Raw genomic sequence first — 17,359 nt, forward strand, 5'->3', positions numbered from 1 at the left:
GGAAGAGCACATAATCATAGACTCAAGGGAGATCAGTGACATTATAGTGACACTGTAGAGCCACCCATGTCACAAATCACCTAGAGCATTTTAATCCAAACTAGTTTTATACAATGGCCAAAAACTAAACAAATGAAATGATTAACAATTATTTCAATAGGTCAAGTATGTTCTTAAGGTTTAAGGATTTATTTTATACTTGCACATTTTTTAAAAGTGTACATCTATGTTTCTTCTCATTCAGAAAGTATTTGTAGTCTCTTACAAAGATGTGGCAAAACAAGATAAAAATTATATGAGGAAGCTGGAGAGGAAGAGAACATAAGCATGAGGTGGGGGAGAGAGATGAAGGTTAAGATTCGTATTCAAAGTATGTGTCATAACATACAGTCCACTTTGCTAACAGAGGGCTGTAATTTTGTTTCTAAGCTTCTTCAACAGCAGTTCAAAAAAGGAAACATAATCTGTTACAGAATTTAAGATAGAAACACAAACCAAATTCTTGGAGAAGGGACATAATTCCTTAGACTGAGACCTGTAGGAACTATTTCCATTAAGGTCTTTATAGAGGTGATGCTATGAAACACGGTCCCCAACAACTCTTCCTGAATGAACATTGTTAAGTTTCAAACTGCTGTTTTGTAATGCTCCTCAGTATAGATAAATGGCTAACATTTAACTCTGAAAAAGCAGAAATCAAAAAATGAGGGGGTAAAATGTTATACAATTGCCCCAATGTTCTGGATTATATACATAATACATAAAAATAATATTATTGTAATACATATAATATTTAATAAACATGAACTGAGCAATTATTGTGCCCCAAACATAAGTAACAGAAGCTTTGCCTGCATTTTAAAATTTAAGCTTCATAATACTCTTAGGAGGAAAGTATTCTTATTTTCCCCACTTTATAATTCAGAAAAATGAAGCTGAGAGAAGATACAGAACTAGAATTTGTTCAAGGTTGCACAGTTAGTACGCGGCAGGGCTGGGATTAAAACTCAGTACTCGTAGTTTTGAATTTTACACTTACTAGAATATCTTCCCCCATTAATGTATTAAAATTAAAACTGATTCATAAAGGGCACATACCCTGACAGTTTTAGCCTAAAACTTTATAAAACAGATGGCATGGCTACTCAAATTTCACTGACGTTTTCAGAAGACACCTATTTTTTCAAGCAATGTAGTATCTGATAACCCTCTTGATAAACTGTAACATGTACTTTGTTCAATGAACTGACTTATGCAATATTTTACTAACAATGTTGTAGAGAGTATGGGGGAAAAAGATAATCTGAGTTTTGGAAAGGTGATCTTACGCCTCCTTATGCTACTCATTACTGAGTGAGAGAGGGTGGTTGTTAAAGCCAGGGCAAATTCACAACAATAAAATTGGCATAGCAGACCTGGAAAATAGCCTCTGAAATTCTAGAACCAAAAAATAAAATAACCAAAATTAAAAACTCTTCCATGGACCAGTTTAACAGCATATTAGACAAAGCTGAGGAAAGAATCAAGTCATGGTGAAATCACTCAGAACAAAGCACAAGAAACAGAATAAAAAATACAGCAGAGAAAATAGAAGACAAAGTTTACAGAGAAAAGGTATTATGTACATTTAATTGGAGTCCCAGAATTATGGGAGAAAGAAAAGACAGAGGCAAAATTTAAAGAGATAGTAATAATTTCCCTGATACTAATGAAATATCATACTACATATTTAAGAAGTTCAGTGAATTCCAAGCAAACTAAAAAGAAACCCAAATATATATACATTTCAAAGTAAATGAGCAGAAAATCATAAAATAAAATTTGTGAGCCGTCAGTGAAAACATGAATTACATTTAAAGGAGCAAGAGTTAGAATAAACTAACTTCTCTATAGCAATACACAAAACTATGTTCTAAGTTGTGTTCATTACAACAAAGCAAGGTTGACTGAACATTTGAAAAATCAGTATAATTTATGACACGAATAGAAAAAGAAAAATCATATGATCATTTCAAAAATTGCAGGAAAAATCATTTGAAAATATGTAATACCTATTCATGAAAAAAAATTCTAACAAACTACAAGGAATAGAAGAGCTAACAAAGCTTGCCTCCCAAAAACCTATAGGGATCATACTTCGTAATGAAAGTTTTCCCTTTGCAATAAGGTCAGTCAAGGTTGACTATTATCAGTATTTCCATTATCCTGGTAGTGTTAGCCAGCTCGGTAAGGCATAGGAGATCACAAAGGTACAAGGATTAGAAAGGAGACAAAAACTATCATTAACATACATGATTTCGTACATAAAAAATCCAAAATTAGAATACATATATGTAAATTCACTGTCTTTCCATATATATTTTCTGCTATTAGTCACATCTTTTACAACAGCAACAAAAAAAAATTAAGTGCCCAGAAATAAATCTCATAAAAGATAAGGAGGACCTCTACATAGATGATAGTCTTCTACCAAGAGACATTATAGTGAGAGAAATCAAAAGACAAATACATGGAAAAATATGCCATATTCATGGATAGGGAGACTCAATATCAAAGAGATGTCAGTTCTCCCCAAATTTATCAGACTCAATAAAATCCCAATCAAAATCCAAACAGGTTTGTATGTGTAGAGGGAAGAACTGGCGGCTAATCTGAGAAGCTAATTCTAAAATTTACATGGAAGTATGAAAAAGCAAGAATAGCCAAATTATAAAGCCTCAGAAAGACAGAATGCTATTGGGGCAAGAGTAGATAAACAGAAAAATAGAACAGAATAACTAGCTGAGAAAAAGACTGACACATATATGTTCAGTGATTTCTGACAAGGTGACATATTAAAATGGTGAAGAAAAGATTATCTTTCCCCTACGAAGCACTGATACAACTGGGTATCTACATGGAAAGAAATGAAACTGGATTCTATTACATACCTATACACAAATCAAACTTGAGGAAGGAAAAATAATAAAGGTTTTAAAAGTTAACAGAGGAAGAGTATCTTCATGACCTCAGAGCATAAACAAACTGACTACACTAAAATTATAAACTATGGAATGGCAGATTCTCAGGGTGCGAAAAGACATTTGCAACACATATAACCAATAAATGGCTCCTATATAGAAATATAAATATATACATATATTCAACCACAAATTAATAAGTATATTCAACAAATTACAGATATACATACATATATATACACAACAAATAAATAAGAAAAAGATATTCCAAAAGAAAAATGGTCAAGAGATGTGAATGTGCATTTAATGAAAGAGGAAACACATATGGCTAATAAACTTCTGAAAAGGTTCTAACTTCATTGTTTCAGGGAAATGCAACTTAAAATCCTAGTAAGATAACACTCCATACCCATTAGAATGGCTAAAATTGAAACAACCACAATATTAAGCATAAGATAGGATGTGAAATAACACTGCTGTAGGAGTGTGCAACTGCTTGGAAAATAAACATAATGTTGAGGAAAGGACACCAGACACAAAATAATTCATATTGTATGATTTGTCTTAAATCAGTTTAAAAGGAAAGAGCAATGTTGCATATGACCTGAAGTATTGTCACCGGAAGGGGAGGAATTCTGGAGGAAAACAGCAATGCTCTATTTCTCAGCGTGAGTAGTGGTTACAAGTCTGCATCATGGTGCTTTATCAAGCTATTCTCTTATGTTTTATGTACTTTCCTGTAAGTCTATTCTATAGCGTATCAAAATGGTTTAAGGAAAATAAACTAAATTGCTTACCCCGAGACTAGCATCTGCCCGTTATGAGAAAAAGCACAAGCCAGAACAGGAGCACAGTGCCCACTCAGTGTACTTTTATATTTTAATTCAAAACCTGCAAATAACAAGGTGAGTAAAAATTAGCAAGATGACTACTTAGAATTTATTTTAAAATAAAATCTATTGGACTTACTTATTCAATAAATAATATTTGCATGCCTAAAGGACACAAAAATGAAAAAAAATCCTCACGCAATTCAAGTATTAGGATGCTGTGTGATTAAGTGGTTTCAAAAGTTTAGTGATGGGTAAAGAAGATCTCAGGCTCAGCAAAGGCTAGATGGGAGGATGTTATTATCAAATTATTTTTAAAATTTAAAACTTCAAACTCTAAAATACATAAATATATAAAGTTTCAGGCTAATTCAAAATTTTAAACTATACTACAATCTTGGCATCTGAAACACACACACACACCCACCCACCGACCCACCCAATTGGCCAAATGCCAACAAAGACTCAAATACCTGTAGTTTTAAAAATCTACTATTAAGAAAATATTTTCTCATTCTATAAATTAAAAATAATGGTAATTTATACAACTTATAATTCCAATATATCTTATAATATTCCTACAAAGTATGGTAACACTAAAATGCTTTTCAGGCTTTCTATAAGAACTGAAAAGAAGTATCATTTTTTTAAAGGTAAACCAGGGGGCAGGTAAAGTTCAGTGGCAGAACATGGAAAGGGGGTGGGGAGGGATAAATTAGGAGCTCGGATTCATAGATAGCAACTACCATATATAAAATAAACAACAAAGTCCCTACTGTAGAGCACGGGAACTATATGCAATACATTGTAATGGCCTATAATGAAAAAGAATATGAAAAGGAATGTGAATATATATGTATAAATGAATCACTATGCTGTACAGCAGCAATTAACACATTGTAAATCGACTATAATTAAAAAAAAAGGTAAACCAAGGAAATTCAATTTATTTTAGTGACAACCTATAAAAATAATCACGAAGAAGCTGGCCTGGAGAGACAAGGAAATAAGTGAAATCTATAATTTTCTCAGACCTAATAAAAACTTTTCTGAAGTGTTAATGGCTCTTAAAAATCACGTAACTAAACAAAAAGGTCATTAGAGCAGGTAAAAGTTTCAACAATCAAAAACATATTTCATTTTATTATTATTAAACATGTATTTTATTTCTATTCAAAACAGAAAAGCTATATTTATCTGGGAGAGCAGATGTGGGCATTCAAGGCACTGATTTAATTAGGCACCTACAGATCAATAAGTTGGCACAATCAAACAAAGCAAAACTATTAACAAGTTGCAAACCAAATGAAGACCTATAAAACTTGCAATAGGATCCAAAGAATTGGTTACATTCTCAAGAAAAAGATCCATATGTCTATCTACTCCTCCCTACAAAAAAGCAACTAAAATTAGGTGCAAATAATGCTAAATGCTTTATGAAAAGGCTTTAACTGCATGTGTTTACAAACTGTTACGTCTGTCTTAAAGAGCCAGTGTAAAACCACATTTTCCAGACAATGTATAAAACGCTTTACCTTTGAACAATTATTCAAGGTATGCTCCATTGAGAATATCCACATATAGGACTATACTCATGGTTTCTTATAAGAATTTAATAAGAGCAGAAGAGGTGGGACAGACTAGAGAGATAATGGAACTCTTATCCTCACCAGTATGTCACTGAATACGTTAAAAGAATTATTAAATGCAAGCTTATAGGCAATAAAGTAACTAGATTTACACACACCAAAAAAAAAAAACAAAAAAAAAAAACCAAAAAGTGTTTGTTTCCTGATAATAGGCCCTTCTCTTTACACCAGCATAATGACAAAGATTCTCTCCTTGACCAAACCCTGGCCAGGCTCCTCTGATCCATCTTCTCAACCAGGCCTAGGCCTTGGCCTACAAAGATTTAAACTAACAGTTTCTTCTAAGGGCTCAACGTTGCATTCCTACGATGATCCTAACCCCCTTAAAGTGCCTCCCTGCAAAAACCCACGGCTGCCAAAAGAACTTACTGCTTGTTCCAGTCAACGCTTGAGGACAGGGTTCCTGCCTCCTGGTCTCTGTGAGAGGGGAGTTGCCTAACTTCCATAAGGGCCAGTTAGTAAACCCAGATGGGTTTCACATGGACCAATTTCCCCATTCCTGCTTTTTGTAAATTTTTCACTTTCCAGGTGCTACAGAGCCCCCATTTACACGCTCTCAATTCCCTTATTCTCCCCATAAAACACACAGTCGCCTCTGTATAAACTCAAGTTGAGTTCAGTTCATGCTAGACTCTTCCCTATTACAACAGTATATTACTAATAAAATCTGTTCTTATCACTTTAACTAGTGCTCAGCTTTGTTCATCTTTGAAAACAATTTTTATAAACAATGAAATACAGTTCGTAATTTAACTAAAGTTTATTAGGTAACAAATAATAAAATTAAAATATGTTTAGGCATCTGAAGCAAGATGGCCAACCAATCATATAATTTCAGAGTTCCTACCAAAATGATAATGAAGAAATTAATTAAGACATAAACTCACATCAATTAAGAGAACAGGAGGGTGAGGGGCATCAGCAAATCAGAAACTGAAACTAATGTTGGGAAGGCAGAAAGCAAATTAATTGATGAGGTAGCACAGAGAGGTTAACAGCCTGAAGTGCAAAACGAGGGGGCTACCGCCAAGCAGAAAGCTAATCTTCCCCAGAAAACTCCAGAAGACATAGGACCATTAACAGCCGAGGAAAAGGAAAGTCAGAGTGATAGAGATGTAGATCTGAAAACAGAAAAATTAACTAAAAGTCTGCTTTATGAAATACTCAGTATCTACCTCCAATCCCCCCCTAACCCCACCCATAGTCTGCTGCACCAAAGCTGCTTCTCTTCAGGAAGGAAAATAATGACTGCTTGGGAGCTCCATGGCAGCTCCAGGGCACACAGACACTCACATTTTCTAATCCCCCAGCCCCTCCCCAGTAAGGACCAACAACCTACCTCCTTATCCTAAAGGGAAGCCAGCAACAAGCCACCACTGCATGCACAGAGTTTCTAAACTTCTTATTGTCTAATTCTTTAAAGCAAATGCAATACTAAGGATCTCCAGGCATTTGAAGAAGGTAACCAAAAAGAGAAAGATCAGGGTAAACAAAAAAGGGCCCAAGAGCAAACAAAGATGATCAGGAAACAGAAGGGAACTTCAAAACCAAACCAAACCAAACAAAAAGCCTCTAATTGGTATCCTGAGAGTTTTGAAAAGATCTTGCATTCGTAAAATAAATGAAGGACACTAAGAGAAAGAAACAAAAAAGATAAACTTTTAGAAATTGAAAATATAATTGATGGACTAAAAAAATTCAAAAAAGTTAAAAAATAAAGCTGAGGAATTTTCTCGTAAGATAGAAAAAGATAAAGACATAACTGTGGGAGGAAAATAGGAAAAAATAACACTCAATGAGTTATAAAAAGAAAGTAGAGAAGAAATTAAAGAAGTATCATAAAACTATATTCCAAAAATGAAAGCCTTAAGTTTCTTGACTAATTAGTCTCCTGAAAGAATAGTACAATACTTGGGGAGAAGTCACACACAATATAAAAAAAAAACTAACTATAGTGATAAAATTTAGAATATGATAGTATAAACAATATTTACAGAAACTGTGAAAACTATCAAAAGAGCTGAAAACACAGAAAGTGCAAAGCGGTACCTCTGGTAAGCAGGAATGTGTGGTGGTGGTAGTAGTGAGGTCATAGTCAGCAGTGAGCATACAATTTCTAAATCATGTGTATGTATTATTTTGATTAAAAGTTCTTAAAACATTTTTATAATCACATTTAGATATCCAGAGTTCCTTAGGTGAAAAGATTAACTAAAATAGAAACTTTACCTGGATGACAAATAATTTCAGAAAACTACTAGTTGAATACATACCTAAGAAATGGGTAAAAGAAATAATCCAAATTTTGATCTGGCAATCCTGACCACATGATGCCAATCGAAAAAACTGAAGACCTTGTTCCCCACCTAAAAATGTAAATTTGTTAAAAATAAATATACCAAGATTGATAAAACTTTAAACAACAATTTTTTAATTTCTTAGACTGGGACCTGTTAATTCTATTCATTCAAACCACACTCACAAGCAATATTAATCTATACCATATAATGAAATGTCAGTCAAAAACCTTCTTTTAAACAAAGTACTTAAAAGGATTATTACTTCAGCCCCTGAAATTGCTACAACAAAATATCTTTTTCTTTATCTTCCACGAAAGATATAATTCATGGCTGCAAGGACCAATATTGAGCCACTAAGCTTAGGACAACCTCCAACCCAATTTTAGAGTCTATGGGGTTAGCACTGATGGGAAAAATTAGGAAGAAAAGTCAGTTATAAGTATTAAACGCTTAATTATTCCCAACTTAACTTTTTTAGGATATATCTATTTTCTAATAGCTTAGTCTATAATTCACTAGGAATGACTCCCCCCTATTTGATTTAATCAAGATGAAGTCTTGGATTTATATAAATCCAAAACAACATCACTTGAGTCCAGTTAATTTGGAGGAAAATATTACACAAATCAGGGAAAGTAATCAGTTAAATCTGGTGTCACAAAAAAACTCACTAGTTTTTAATGCTTACTTAGGTAATTTCAGTGTATCATTATACATCCATTAGATAAGTTCCTAAATATTTGTGGGTAAGGTAAATGCTAGTACTATCAACTCAATTTTATATGAGTTCCACCTAGTTTCACAGATCAAAGGAAGTTTCGGCACTCGTAAGCAGTAAGACACAATTAAGAAGCCTAATATCCATCATCTTAAGATTGCACTCCAGTTTCGCAAATATTCAGTGTATGGTACTTAATTTATACACATGGATATGTAAAATAAATTTTTTCTATGGACTCTGTTTTGTTGAAAGCACATATATTTTATTACACACTACAAATTAACTCCTTTTTCACTGTAAGTTTTTCTAAATGCATGGGACTTCCACATTTCAAGAGCATCTTTGTTTTTGTAAAGCACAGGTTCAGCCAAATGGCATCCTTTCTCAAAGAGATCTTGATGGTGTAAGCAATTCCTCATTAAGTCTTTTTAAGGCAGAACAATTTACTCAAAAATGGCTGAGAGTAAAACACTTAAATACTAGGTAGACTCAATTAAGAAAAATTTTTTTCATTGTTTCTTGACTAAATAGACCCTCTGAAGTTAATTCTGAAGTTTCTTTCAGTAGCGAGAATTCAGCTAGGACAATGGAAAATTATAAACCTTAAAATATGCCTATGCTAAAAATCTAACATTTAAAAACAGACTTTTCTTCAGGAAAAATATTTCAGTTGTAATAATCATCTAATTCAAACTTTTTCACTTAAAAACTGGAGAGAACTGAACATTTATATTCTGGCACAAACAGGCTTATTTTTCCTTATTTGAATGAAATATCACAAAGACAGAATACTCAATATGTCATAAGTATGTATGGATATTAACAAATACCAAATAAAACAATAACAAGTTAAAACTATACACTTTATCTTCTAAGAAAATCCAGTAGTTCCAACAAATTCCTAAAATAATCACTGGTAAAGCATACACTGATCTGTTTCAGGGAATTTACACATAAGGTTAATATCTAATTTAATAGATACTGAACTAAACTAAAGGAACAACAGAAGAAGCACATTAGAATCATTCTGAGAAATATACTTTGAAATATACTCTAAAGGTAGGGTAGGGATGTAGGCATTACACTCATTTTAGAATCTCACGATAAATCTCAGCTTGGTTTAGTGAAACTTTCCAGGCCCCACCAGCTGCAATCCCTCTAAAGACAGGACAAGGATGCCCTTAGCTTTACTCTAATATTAATATAAAAATGGTATTTTAATTGAAAATCTTTGTTTCAGATAAATTAGAATCAAAAAGGAAACCTAAATCTCCCCATGTTTATATAATTCAAAGATTCATTGAGTTCCTATACAATTCTGGAGAAGGCGCCACAGAAATGGAAGAAATGGTTCTTGTCTGTTATAAGCTGGTCTTCTCAGAATAAAATAGCAAAAAACAATATATTAAAAAAATTACCATAACTAAATTAGGAAAGGGGTTTAATATAAAAATAGGTTCAGGAAAAGGCAATCTATTAACCTGCTACATGATATTAAAAGGTTAAGAAAACAAAAGCAAGAAATTTCAGCGGATCTATAAAAGGAATCTTACTCATCAGTCTGCATTTCAAGGCCTACTATGTGCCAGGCGCCGTAAATAAAACAGACCCAGACCCGATCTATGGAGCTTACTATCTAACAGGAAAAACACCATTAACCATAAGCCATATAAATAATTATACAATTAAAACTTGTGATACTTCCCTAAGCAATGTAAAAGGAAAATAAAGCATGCAACCCAAAGACTAACCAAATTACTTTACACTGAATGCAGGAGGGGAGAGCAGGGGAGGCTCACCTGAAGTCATTTTTTTTTTAAACCTGAAATCTAAAGGATGACTAAGAGTGAATCAGGTGAAGGGTCCACAGACCCTCGGGAAAATCTTAGAAACACTGAAAGAATGAAAAGAGGCCAGTGCGGCAAGAGAATGCGTGAGGCCACGTGTGATCTGAGGTAAGGCAGGGAAACATAACATGTTAAGGTGCTTACAGGCTTTGTGTTTTGGATTTGGCATTTTATCTTACCTTAATCATATTTTAATAAGCCATTGATGGCCCTGAAATAGGGGAGTGCCAAAGCCATCCTGCCACTGGACAAGAGCTGTTCAATAAGATAGTAACTAGCCACATGTGGCTACTAAACAGTTGAAGTGGGACTAGCACAAATCGAGATGTGACATAATATACATGCCAGATTTCAAAGACTTCATACCAAAAATAGTAAGATATCTTATCAATGATTTAATTGGTTATAAATTACTGAAATAATATTTTAGATATATTGGATAAAATAAAATATATTACTAAAATTAATTTCACCTACTACCAGAAATTTTTAAGTTTATACACGTAGCTCATATTATATTGCTATAGGACAGCGCTGGTTTGGCAATAAGACTGGAGGGGCCAAAAGCAGAACTTCCATCCTAACACAGAAGATGAAAATAAAAGAAGAAAACTTTCTAACACACTGTATTTAAAACCAAGAGTCTATATTCAGGAGTTTTTGTTTCTCCTTTTTCTAAAAACTAACTGTATTGTCAAATGTTTTATAAATTTATCTTCTGAAAGATTAAATTAGTAAATAGAAAATACAGCCTCTGTTTCCAACTTTAAAATGTAACATTTCCATTTGAATATCAATATACAATATTTCAAAAATCACAGGGTTAAAAACCAACAGGGTTAAGTCCTCTAAATTACCATACTCAAGGAATCCAGATCTACTGTACCAAGCTGATTCAGCCCCTACATATACTAACCATTAAGACTGAAGGGGCCAAAAGCAGAACTTCCACCCTAACACAGAAGATGAAAATAAAGGAAGAAAATTTTATTATCTTTATGGTTGGATTACCACATTCTGTTGATTCTTATTTTGTAGTTGGCTTTATTCCTTTGATAACTATGTAAATTTAAAAAGCTAAAGCTCTAATCTGTTCTTAGAAACAATGATCAGTACATATACGTAAACTAAAAAAATGTGCAGTATATAGCATATATGTATTTATATGCAATATAATGTATATGTGCAGTCAAACTGTAATAATTCTACCTAATAAAACTGAAAAAGGAAAACAAAGAATAAAATGAGAAAGGGAAGGGAGCCATTTTTAAACACTGTGTATTCTTTCTATTCTGCTTTACCAATTTATGCAAAAAATGGCAACTAAAAATAAATAAAAGATGAAAAAAATCTGATTTTCCCAAACAATATTTGTGACTTCATTTTGATCAAAAAACATGAAGAGGGGGAGGGTACAGCTCAAGTGGTAGAGCGCATGCTCAGCATGCAGGAGGTCCTGGGTTCAATCGCCTCGTACCTCCATTAAATAAATAAACATAATTACCCACCCTCACCCCCTCAAAAAAACTTAAAAAAACAAAACACGAAAGAGAAGGGTGACTCCTTATAAAGGAATGAACTAAAAGGGCTTGTCGTTCTACTAATGATGAAGTGAAAATAAGTAAAAGAACTAAAAGTCTTATGCCAACTACAAATAGGAATTACTAGGGCTTACAAGAATAAAATAACTAACCAGAAACTGGTTGTGAAGAAAAATCACAGCAGGTAATTCCAAGATCATGTGCTTTTTCACTATGCAGACACCTCATTTTATCATTCCACACTGTTAAATCTCCACATGAGGAGCCAGTGACAAAGAGGTTTCCATTAGGAGAAAATGCACAGGCCACCAAGGAGCCATCCTTAACACTACCACATCTGAAATAGAAGCAAAACAAAAGGATGTTTTCATTTCAGAGCATCTTGTACTTTATATTACAACCTCTAACAGCAGCTTGATAAGAGTAAAAAGAGAATAAATGCCTTGACAGAAAGGGCAACAGATGCCTATAGAAATAAAATATCATTTATATGCTATACACTGAGATATGTTTTCTAAAACTAAGAGGATTTAAACATTATCTTAACCAAAGTCCACCTTCATACTTTTCCATATGGCAAGTCAGTATGAACACATTAAAATCTACAAAGCTTAACAAAAAAAAGCAGTAACAACCAACAGTATCAACTATAGTCACTTTTATTTTTAAAAGATTAAATTTTTTTTATTGAAAAACATGTTATTGGGGTCAAATGTACTTTCAAATTTTGTATTAAAATCAGCCAGAAACAACAGTAAGGACTTCCATCTCATATTCAAATGTTAACTTACAGAAAATGCTGTAAGTTAAAATTATCTTGGAAGATTAGGAAGCATGGGCCTGATGATATTAAGTATCTTCTCACTTAGGAAAAATAAACTGGTAAAAACCCAACAATTAGTACAGTGTCCCATCTAGTGCTTAAATCTACTGCAGTGTATCATTTTTGTATCATTGACTAAATATATTGGGGAAGTAATGCTATAGAGGCAGAATTTATCACCTGATAAGTGAAAAAAAAGATTCCCTAGCCGATGGCTGTATTTTATTCATATAAAATAGCTTAAAGACATTTCATTCTTTCTGTGCTTTGTCTTCAAACTGTTTAACAATGCTTAAAACACATCAACTTCTTCAGCCCCAAGACGCAAATCTAAATGAGCAACAGTGGTTTATCAGCTAGCATTTGTACTCTGAAGCTGGGGGAGGATAAGGTACATTAAATTATCTTAATTGATAACATTTAAAAGTTTATAGTTTTTAATGTACTTAATGTCACTGAACTGTATACTTTTAAATGGTTAAAATGCTTTATGTTATATATATTTCACCACACTATAAATTCACACAAGTATACTGTTTTAACGTTGGTGAGTTGCAACACAATGTTACTGGTACAAATTAATTGATGTAACTTTATCCAAAAGGAGTTTGTCAGGTGATTTTTTTTTTAAGAAGTGATAACACAACATCACAATCACAAGGTTCCTTCTTCTGGGCTTGGTCATTCACCCAGCAAGAATCCTAGTCAGGAAATAGCTGTGCCTTTTAGGTGAGCATTACCTACCATTACTTTATTATTAAGAACACTTGAGCCAAAAGTGACAAAAATAAAGTTTAAAATTACTGAATTTTATTCAAGAGATTGTTTTGGTTTCTTTTTCAGCTCTTACAGTAAAAAAAAAAAATCCATAGAAATCTAACACAATTAACCCTTATTTTACAAGAGAAAGATTGGAAATGTAAAACTCTCAGAGACAAGCAAATCTACTTCAAGAATCATATTAAACACCAGTTTTTACGATGTCAGAAGATAGTTCAAAATATTTTCCCTTGTGATGTCTGAAAATTATCTACTTCTTAAAGCCATCAAAATATTCTGCCTTTTTTTTTTTTTGGTAGACTCATTAAAAGGATTAGAAACGGAAAGAGTTTAAATATTCCTACCTATATAACTTGTACGATTGTGCATTCCACAAAACAACAGTTCCATCAGCTGCCCCCGAGACCAAACAAGTCGAGTCTGGGGAAAACCGGCACACCCTCACGGGGCTACCACTGGGCTGTTCCATCACCGCCAAAATCTGTCCCTTTTGAGTATCCCATAGGACAGTGGTACCATCTGTTGAACATGAAGCCAAAATATGTCCTGAAGGGGAGAAACAGCAGCAGTGGACAGCATACGTGTGAAACTTCAGTGGAGAGTGTGGCAGTTCAGTAAAGTCACTCAGGGAGTACAGGCGAATTGTTTTGTCCAAGGAGCAAGTAGCCAGGAGGGAAGAGGAGAAGGCACAGCAGTTGACATCATCATCGTGATCAGATGATGTGTGAATTAGTTTCACCATGTTCTTTATTTGAAGTAAAATATCCTGCAATTTTTAGATAAAGGTTACTTCATCCTAGGAATCAAACAAATGCAACTCAAATCCACATGAAAGAGCCAGAATCAATTTATGGATCTGCTCAATAAAAGCTCCTCCATATACATTTTTAAAAGGCAATCTATTATACCTGGGGTAAAGATAATCTGGAGAAAAATGAAACATTTCTGAGACTATAACTTCTGATGATGATCACAATCACTACTGCTATAACAATGAAGTTCCATAACACCTAAAAAAAGAAAACCTAGTCAACTAACTTCAAACTGATTTGACACTGAACAGTCAAAAACTTGGGTATTTATTTCACCTTTGAAGTCTTTCCTTTAACTGCTACTCAACATTGCCTCATTCCAGATCTCCTAATCTCAACAGAAGATTTTTCACTATTTTAACAAACTCTCTCGCTGCTCCCTGCACAGGACGGAGTCAAGGCTATTGCTCTGCCTTTAAGATGCAGACCTTGAGGGTACTTATAAGAATTAACGAAAGGTTTCATTCACAATTTACACGGCAGTGTTGAAAGCTATCATTTCATGGTTTGTCATTTGTTTGACAAAGAATAAAATAATATAAAAGATTTGAGCTGAAGAACCAATTTAACAAATCAGGGAAACCAAAAAGAGAGGCAAAGAAAAAAGGACTTAGCCAGTCTGCATTTAAGAACAGATTTATAAATTTTGAATAAAATCTAAACTCCTCACTACAGCCTACAAAACCCTGTATGATCTGGCTCTTCCCTGCCAACTTCTCAGACCTCAACTCCCATCATTTTCCCTCCTCCTCATTTCTTTTCACCTTCCCTGGTTAAAAAGATTACACCTAGGATCTTCACATTGTGGTTTCCTCATGCTTAAATTCTCTTCCCTCTGCTTTTGGGATCTTACTTTTCATTCAGATTTCAAATTTCAGTGTCCCTCCTCAGAGAGAGTTCCACTTTCTAGGCTAGCACATCACCCTATTTTCATCCTCAGTGTAGCAATTACCATCATCTGGTATATTTATTATTTTTGTCCCCCCCAACTAGAATGTAAGCTCCAAAGGAGCACAGATCTGGTCCAGCTTGCTCATTTCTGTATCCACAGCATGTAAAACAGTGTCAGCAGCTAGTGTGGTCAAATATTTGTTGAATTATTTTTTTCCAAATCCAGTTGATGAATACAGAATGATCAGGAAATTTTTTAAAAAGCTAACAATACTTTAAAAAAAAATCTGACAGTGGGAAAATGGTGTGGAATGAAGCAATAAATCAGCCGTAAAGGGATTGGTATGGCTTTGGATTGTAAAAGTCATAATCCCTTGTTCTAATATTATTAACAGAAATCTTTACAAACAGATGGTGCATGCCTTTAACAACATTTATCTTATCTCAAAAGTTCAGCTTCTTTTTCCAAACTCCAATAAAGTTTAAAAAACAAAAACTCACACAAAAAAACCGTGATTATCGTCTGTACTGCTGCACTGAAAACAGGCGCGAACAGGTGGTGCTTTTTGAAGAACTCCCAAATCTCAACTGTGCAAGTGCACACAGGTGATTTTCCAAACAAACTTGTGCCTTCACACCCTTGTGGCACTCAGCTCCCTTTGCAGTTCGAGGTCTACAGTCAGAAGCACAAAGACGTAATTAGCCCAACAATTTGTTTCGAAAAGCGCTCTTAAGCCTACCCCTACCTGCCTTGGGGCTTGGGCGTCCTCTTAGATTTCAGCCGTCACGCCAAACACTCAAGCCCCGAGCAAACCAAGCCAATTAGCCAGTGAGAACAAACGCAACCCCATCTAACGTAAAGCAAACCTGAAATGCGCCACGAATAAGCCAACATAAAGCCCGCGACCTACTCCCTCCTCTCCCCGCACGCGGGGACCAAGGATTTGCCCGACTCCGAGAGCCAGACGGGCCTCCGCGGACCGAGCACCCCGAGACAGCAGGGCGTCCGGCGGGGAGCGGGGCCTTCCGGGGCCCGGGGACCGCAGCTCGGGAGAGCCCAGCTGGGGCTTGCAGACCACGCCGTGAGGCCCCACCCGACTCCCGGGACGAGGCCGCACAATCGCGCCTCCCTCGCGTCAAGGTCCCAGCTGGTCCCTATAGCGCGCTTAGAAACAGAAGCCGAGAAACGGAGAGTTCAGACACCCGTGCATGGAAGCTCCGCGGGCTGACCCCAGTCGCGCTCCCCTACCTGCCACCGCCGCTGCTAAACTGGTCCATAGACGCGGACCCTTTCCCCTCGAAAACCCAGGACGCCAGGCATCCGCCCTCAGGTGCCGAGCGAGCGGCGCGGAGCACGTGACGCCCAGGCGTGGAGGGCGGGGCTGGCGCCGGCGCTGGCGGACGCCCTAAGGCCAAAGGACAGGCCCCGCCCCCTGGGGGGTATGGCCCGCGCCCCGCCGCATGCGCGCCCTTCCGCCCTCAGACAGAGAGTTCTCTAAATTCTGGCTCTAGGATTAAGTTGAGTCCAGACTTGGGAAGAACCTTTTGATACAATTTTTTTCCAAGTGAAGAAGCTGAGGTCCCAAGGTTTAGCGAGTGCCTGAAATGTCGTTTTAAAGAGGCATTGTATAACTCACCAGTTATTCCAGCTCAAGGTTTTTGAGACTCCTGCCTCAGCTGTATTTCTTTATCCTGCTCTGTCTTCTCTGACCTCCCTGGTTGGTCTTTTCTATTTAGGCCAATTCTGACCTCCGCGGTCCATGACTTCTGCGATAACCTCTGTGCTCAGCTTACCCAAATCTTGCTTTCCAGGTCAGGCATCTTGCCCCTGGGCCCCAGTCCTGCGGTTCCGCTGTCCACTGGGCAGATAGGTATACTGATATCTCCTGAGCCCGATGTGCATTTCTTCTAGCGTTTCCGAGTGTTTCATAAGCTCACAGATAGCCGGTTTCCATGTGTAATTGACTACTAAGTGGTCTTGCCAATCCCTTTTGGGGTGAGCAGAAATAAGTTCCTAGGCATGCTAACACTTACCAGTTAAGTGCACAACACAGTATAGGGCCGTGTACAGTTAAAAATCAAAGGTACAAACAGAAGTCTTCAATGAGGAAACGTTAAAAAATTATCAACCTGAGGACACCAAAGTCATATATTGGAAAAGTAATAACCTGAAGTATTCAAATTTAAATATGAAATCGAGATAGA

At 35.7% G+C, this 17,359-nt stretch overlaps 1 protein-coding gene across 5 annotated transcripts in view; it reads right to left on the bottom strand.

Annotated features, from left to right (window-relative positions):
• Positions 1 to 16,553, bottom strand: part of WDSUB1 (WD repeat, sterile alpha motif and U-box domain containing 1) — a 57,456-nt gene extending 40,903 nt beyond the window's left edge. For 2 of the 5 annotated variants that reach the window (XM_032479519.1, XM_032479517.1), the window contains exons 1-6: positions 16,404 to 16,553; positions 15,656 to 15,827; positions 13,796 to 14,217; positions 12,001 to 12,185; positions 7,713 to 7,805; positions 3,758 to 3,851 (exon numbers count right to left, since the gene is read on the bottom strand). In XM_032479519.1, the coding sequence (XP_032335410.1) occupies positions 3,758 to 3,851; positions 7,713 to 7,805; positions 12,001 to 12,185; positions 13,796 to 14,193 (770 nt within the window). In that variant the 5' untranslated portion in view covers positions 14,194 to 14,217; positions 15,656 to 15,827; positions 16,404 to 16,553. Of the gene's footprint in view, positions 1 to 3,757; positions 3,852 to 7,712; positions 7,806 to 12,000; positions 12,186 to 13,795; positions 14,218 to 15,655; positions 15,828 to 16,403 lie in introns of those variants that run through there. The other 3 variants (XM_032479520.1, XM_032479518.1, XM_032479521.1) reach the window with 3 other exon arrangements.
• Between the last annotated feature and the right edge of the window lie 806 nt (positions 16,554 to 17,359).

This window comes from Camelus ferus, chromosome 5 (assembly GCF_009834535.1).
Source record: "Camelus ferus isolate YT-003-E chromosome 5, BCGSAC_Cfer_1.0, whole genome shotgun sequence".
Classification (NCBI taxonomy): domain Eukaryota; kingdom Metazoa; phylum Chordata; class Mammalia; order Artiodactyla; family Camelidae; genus Camelus; species Camelus ferus.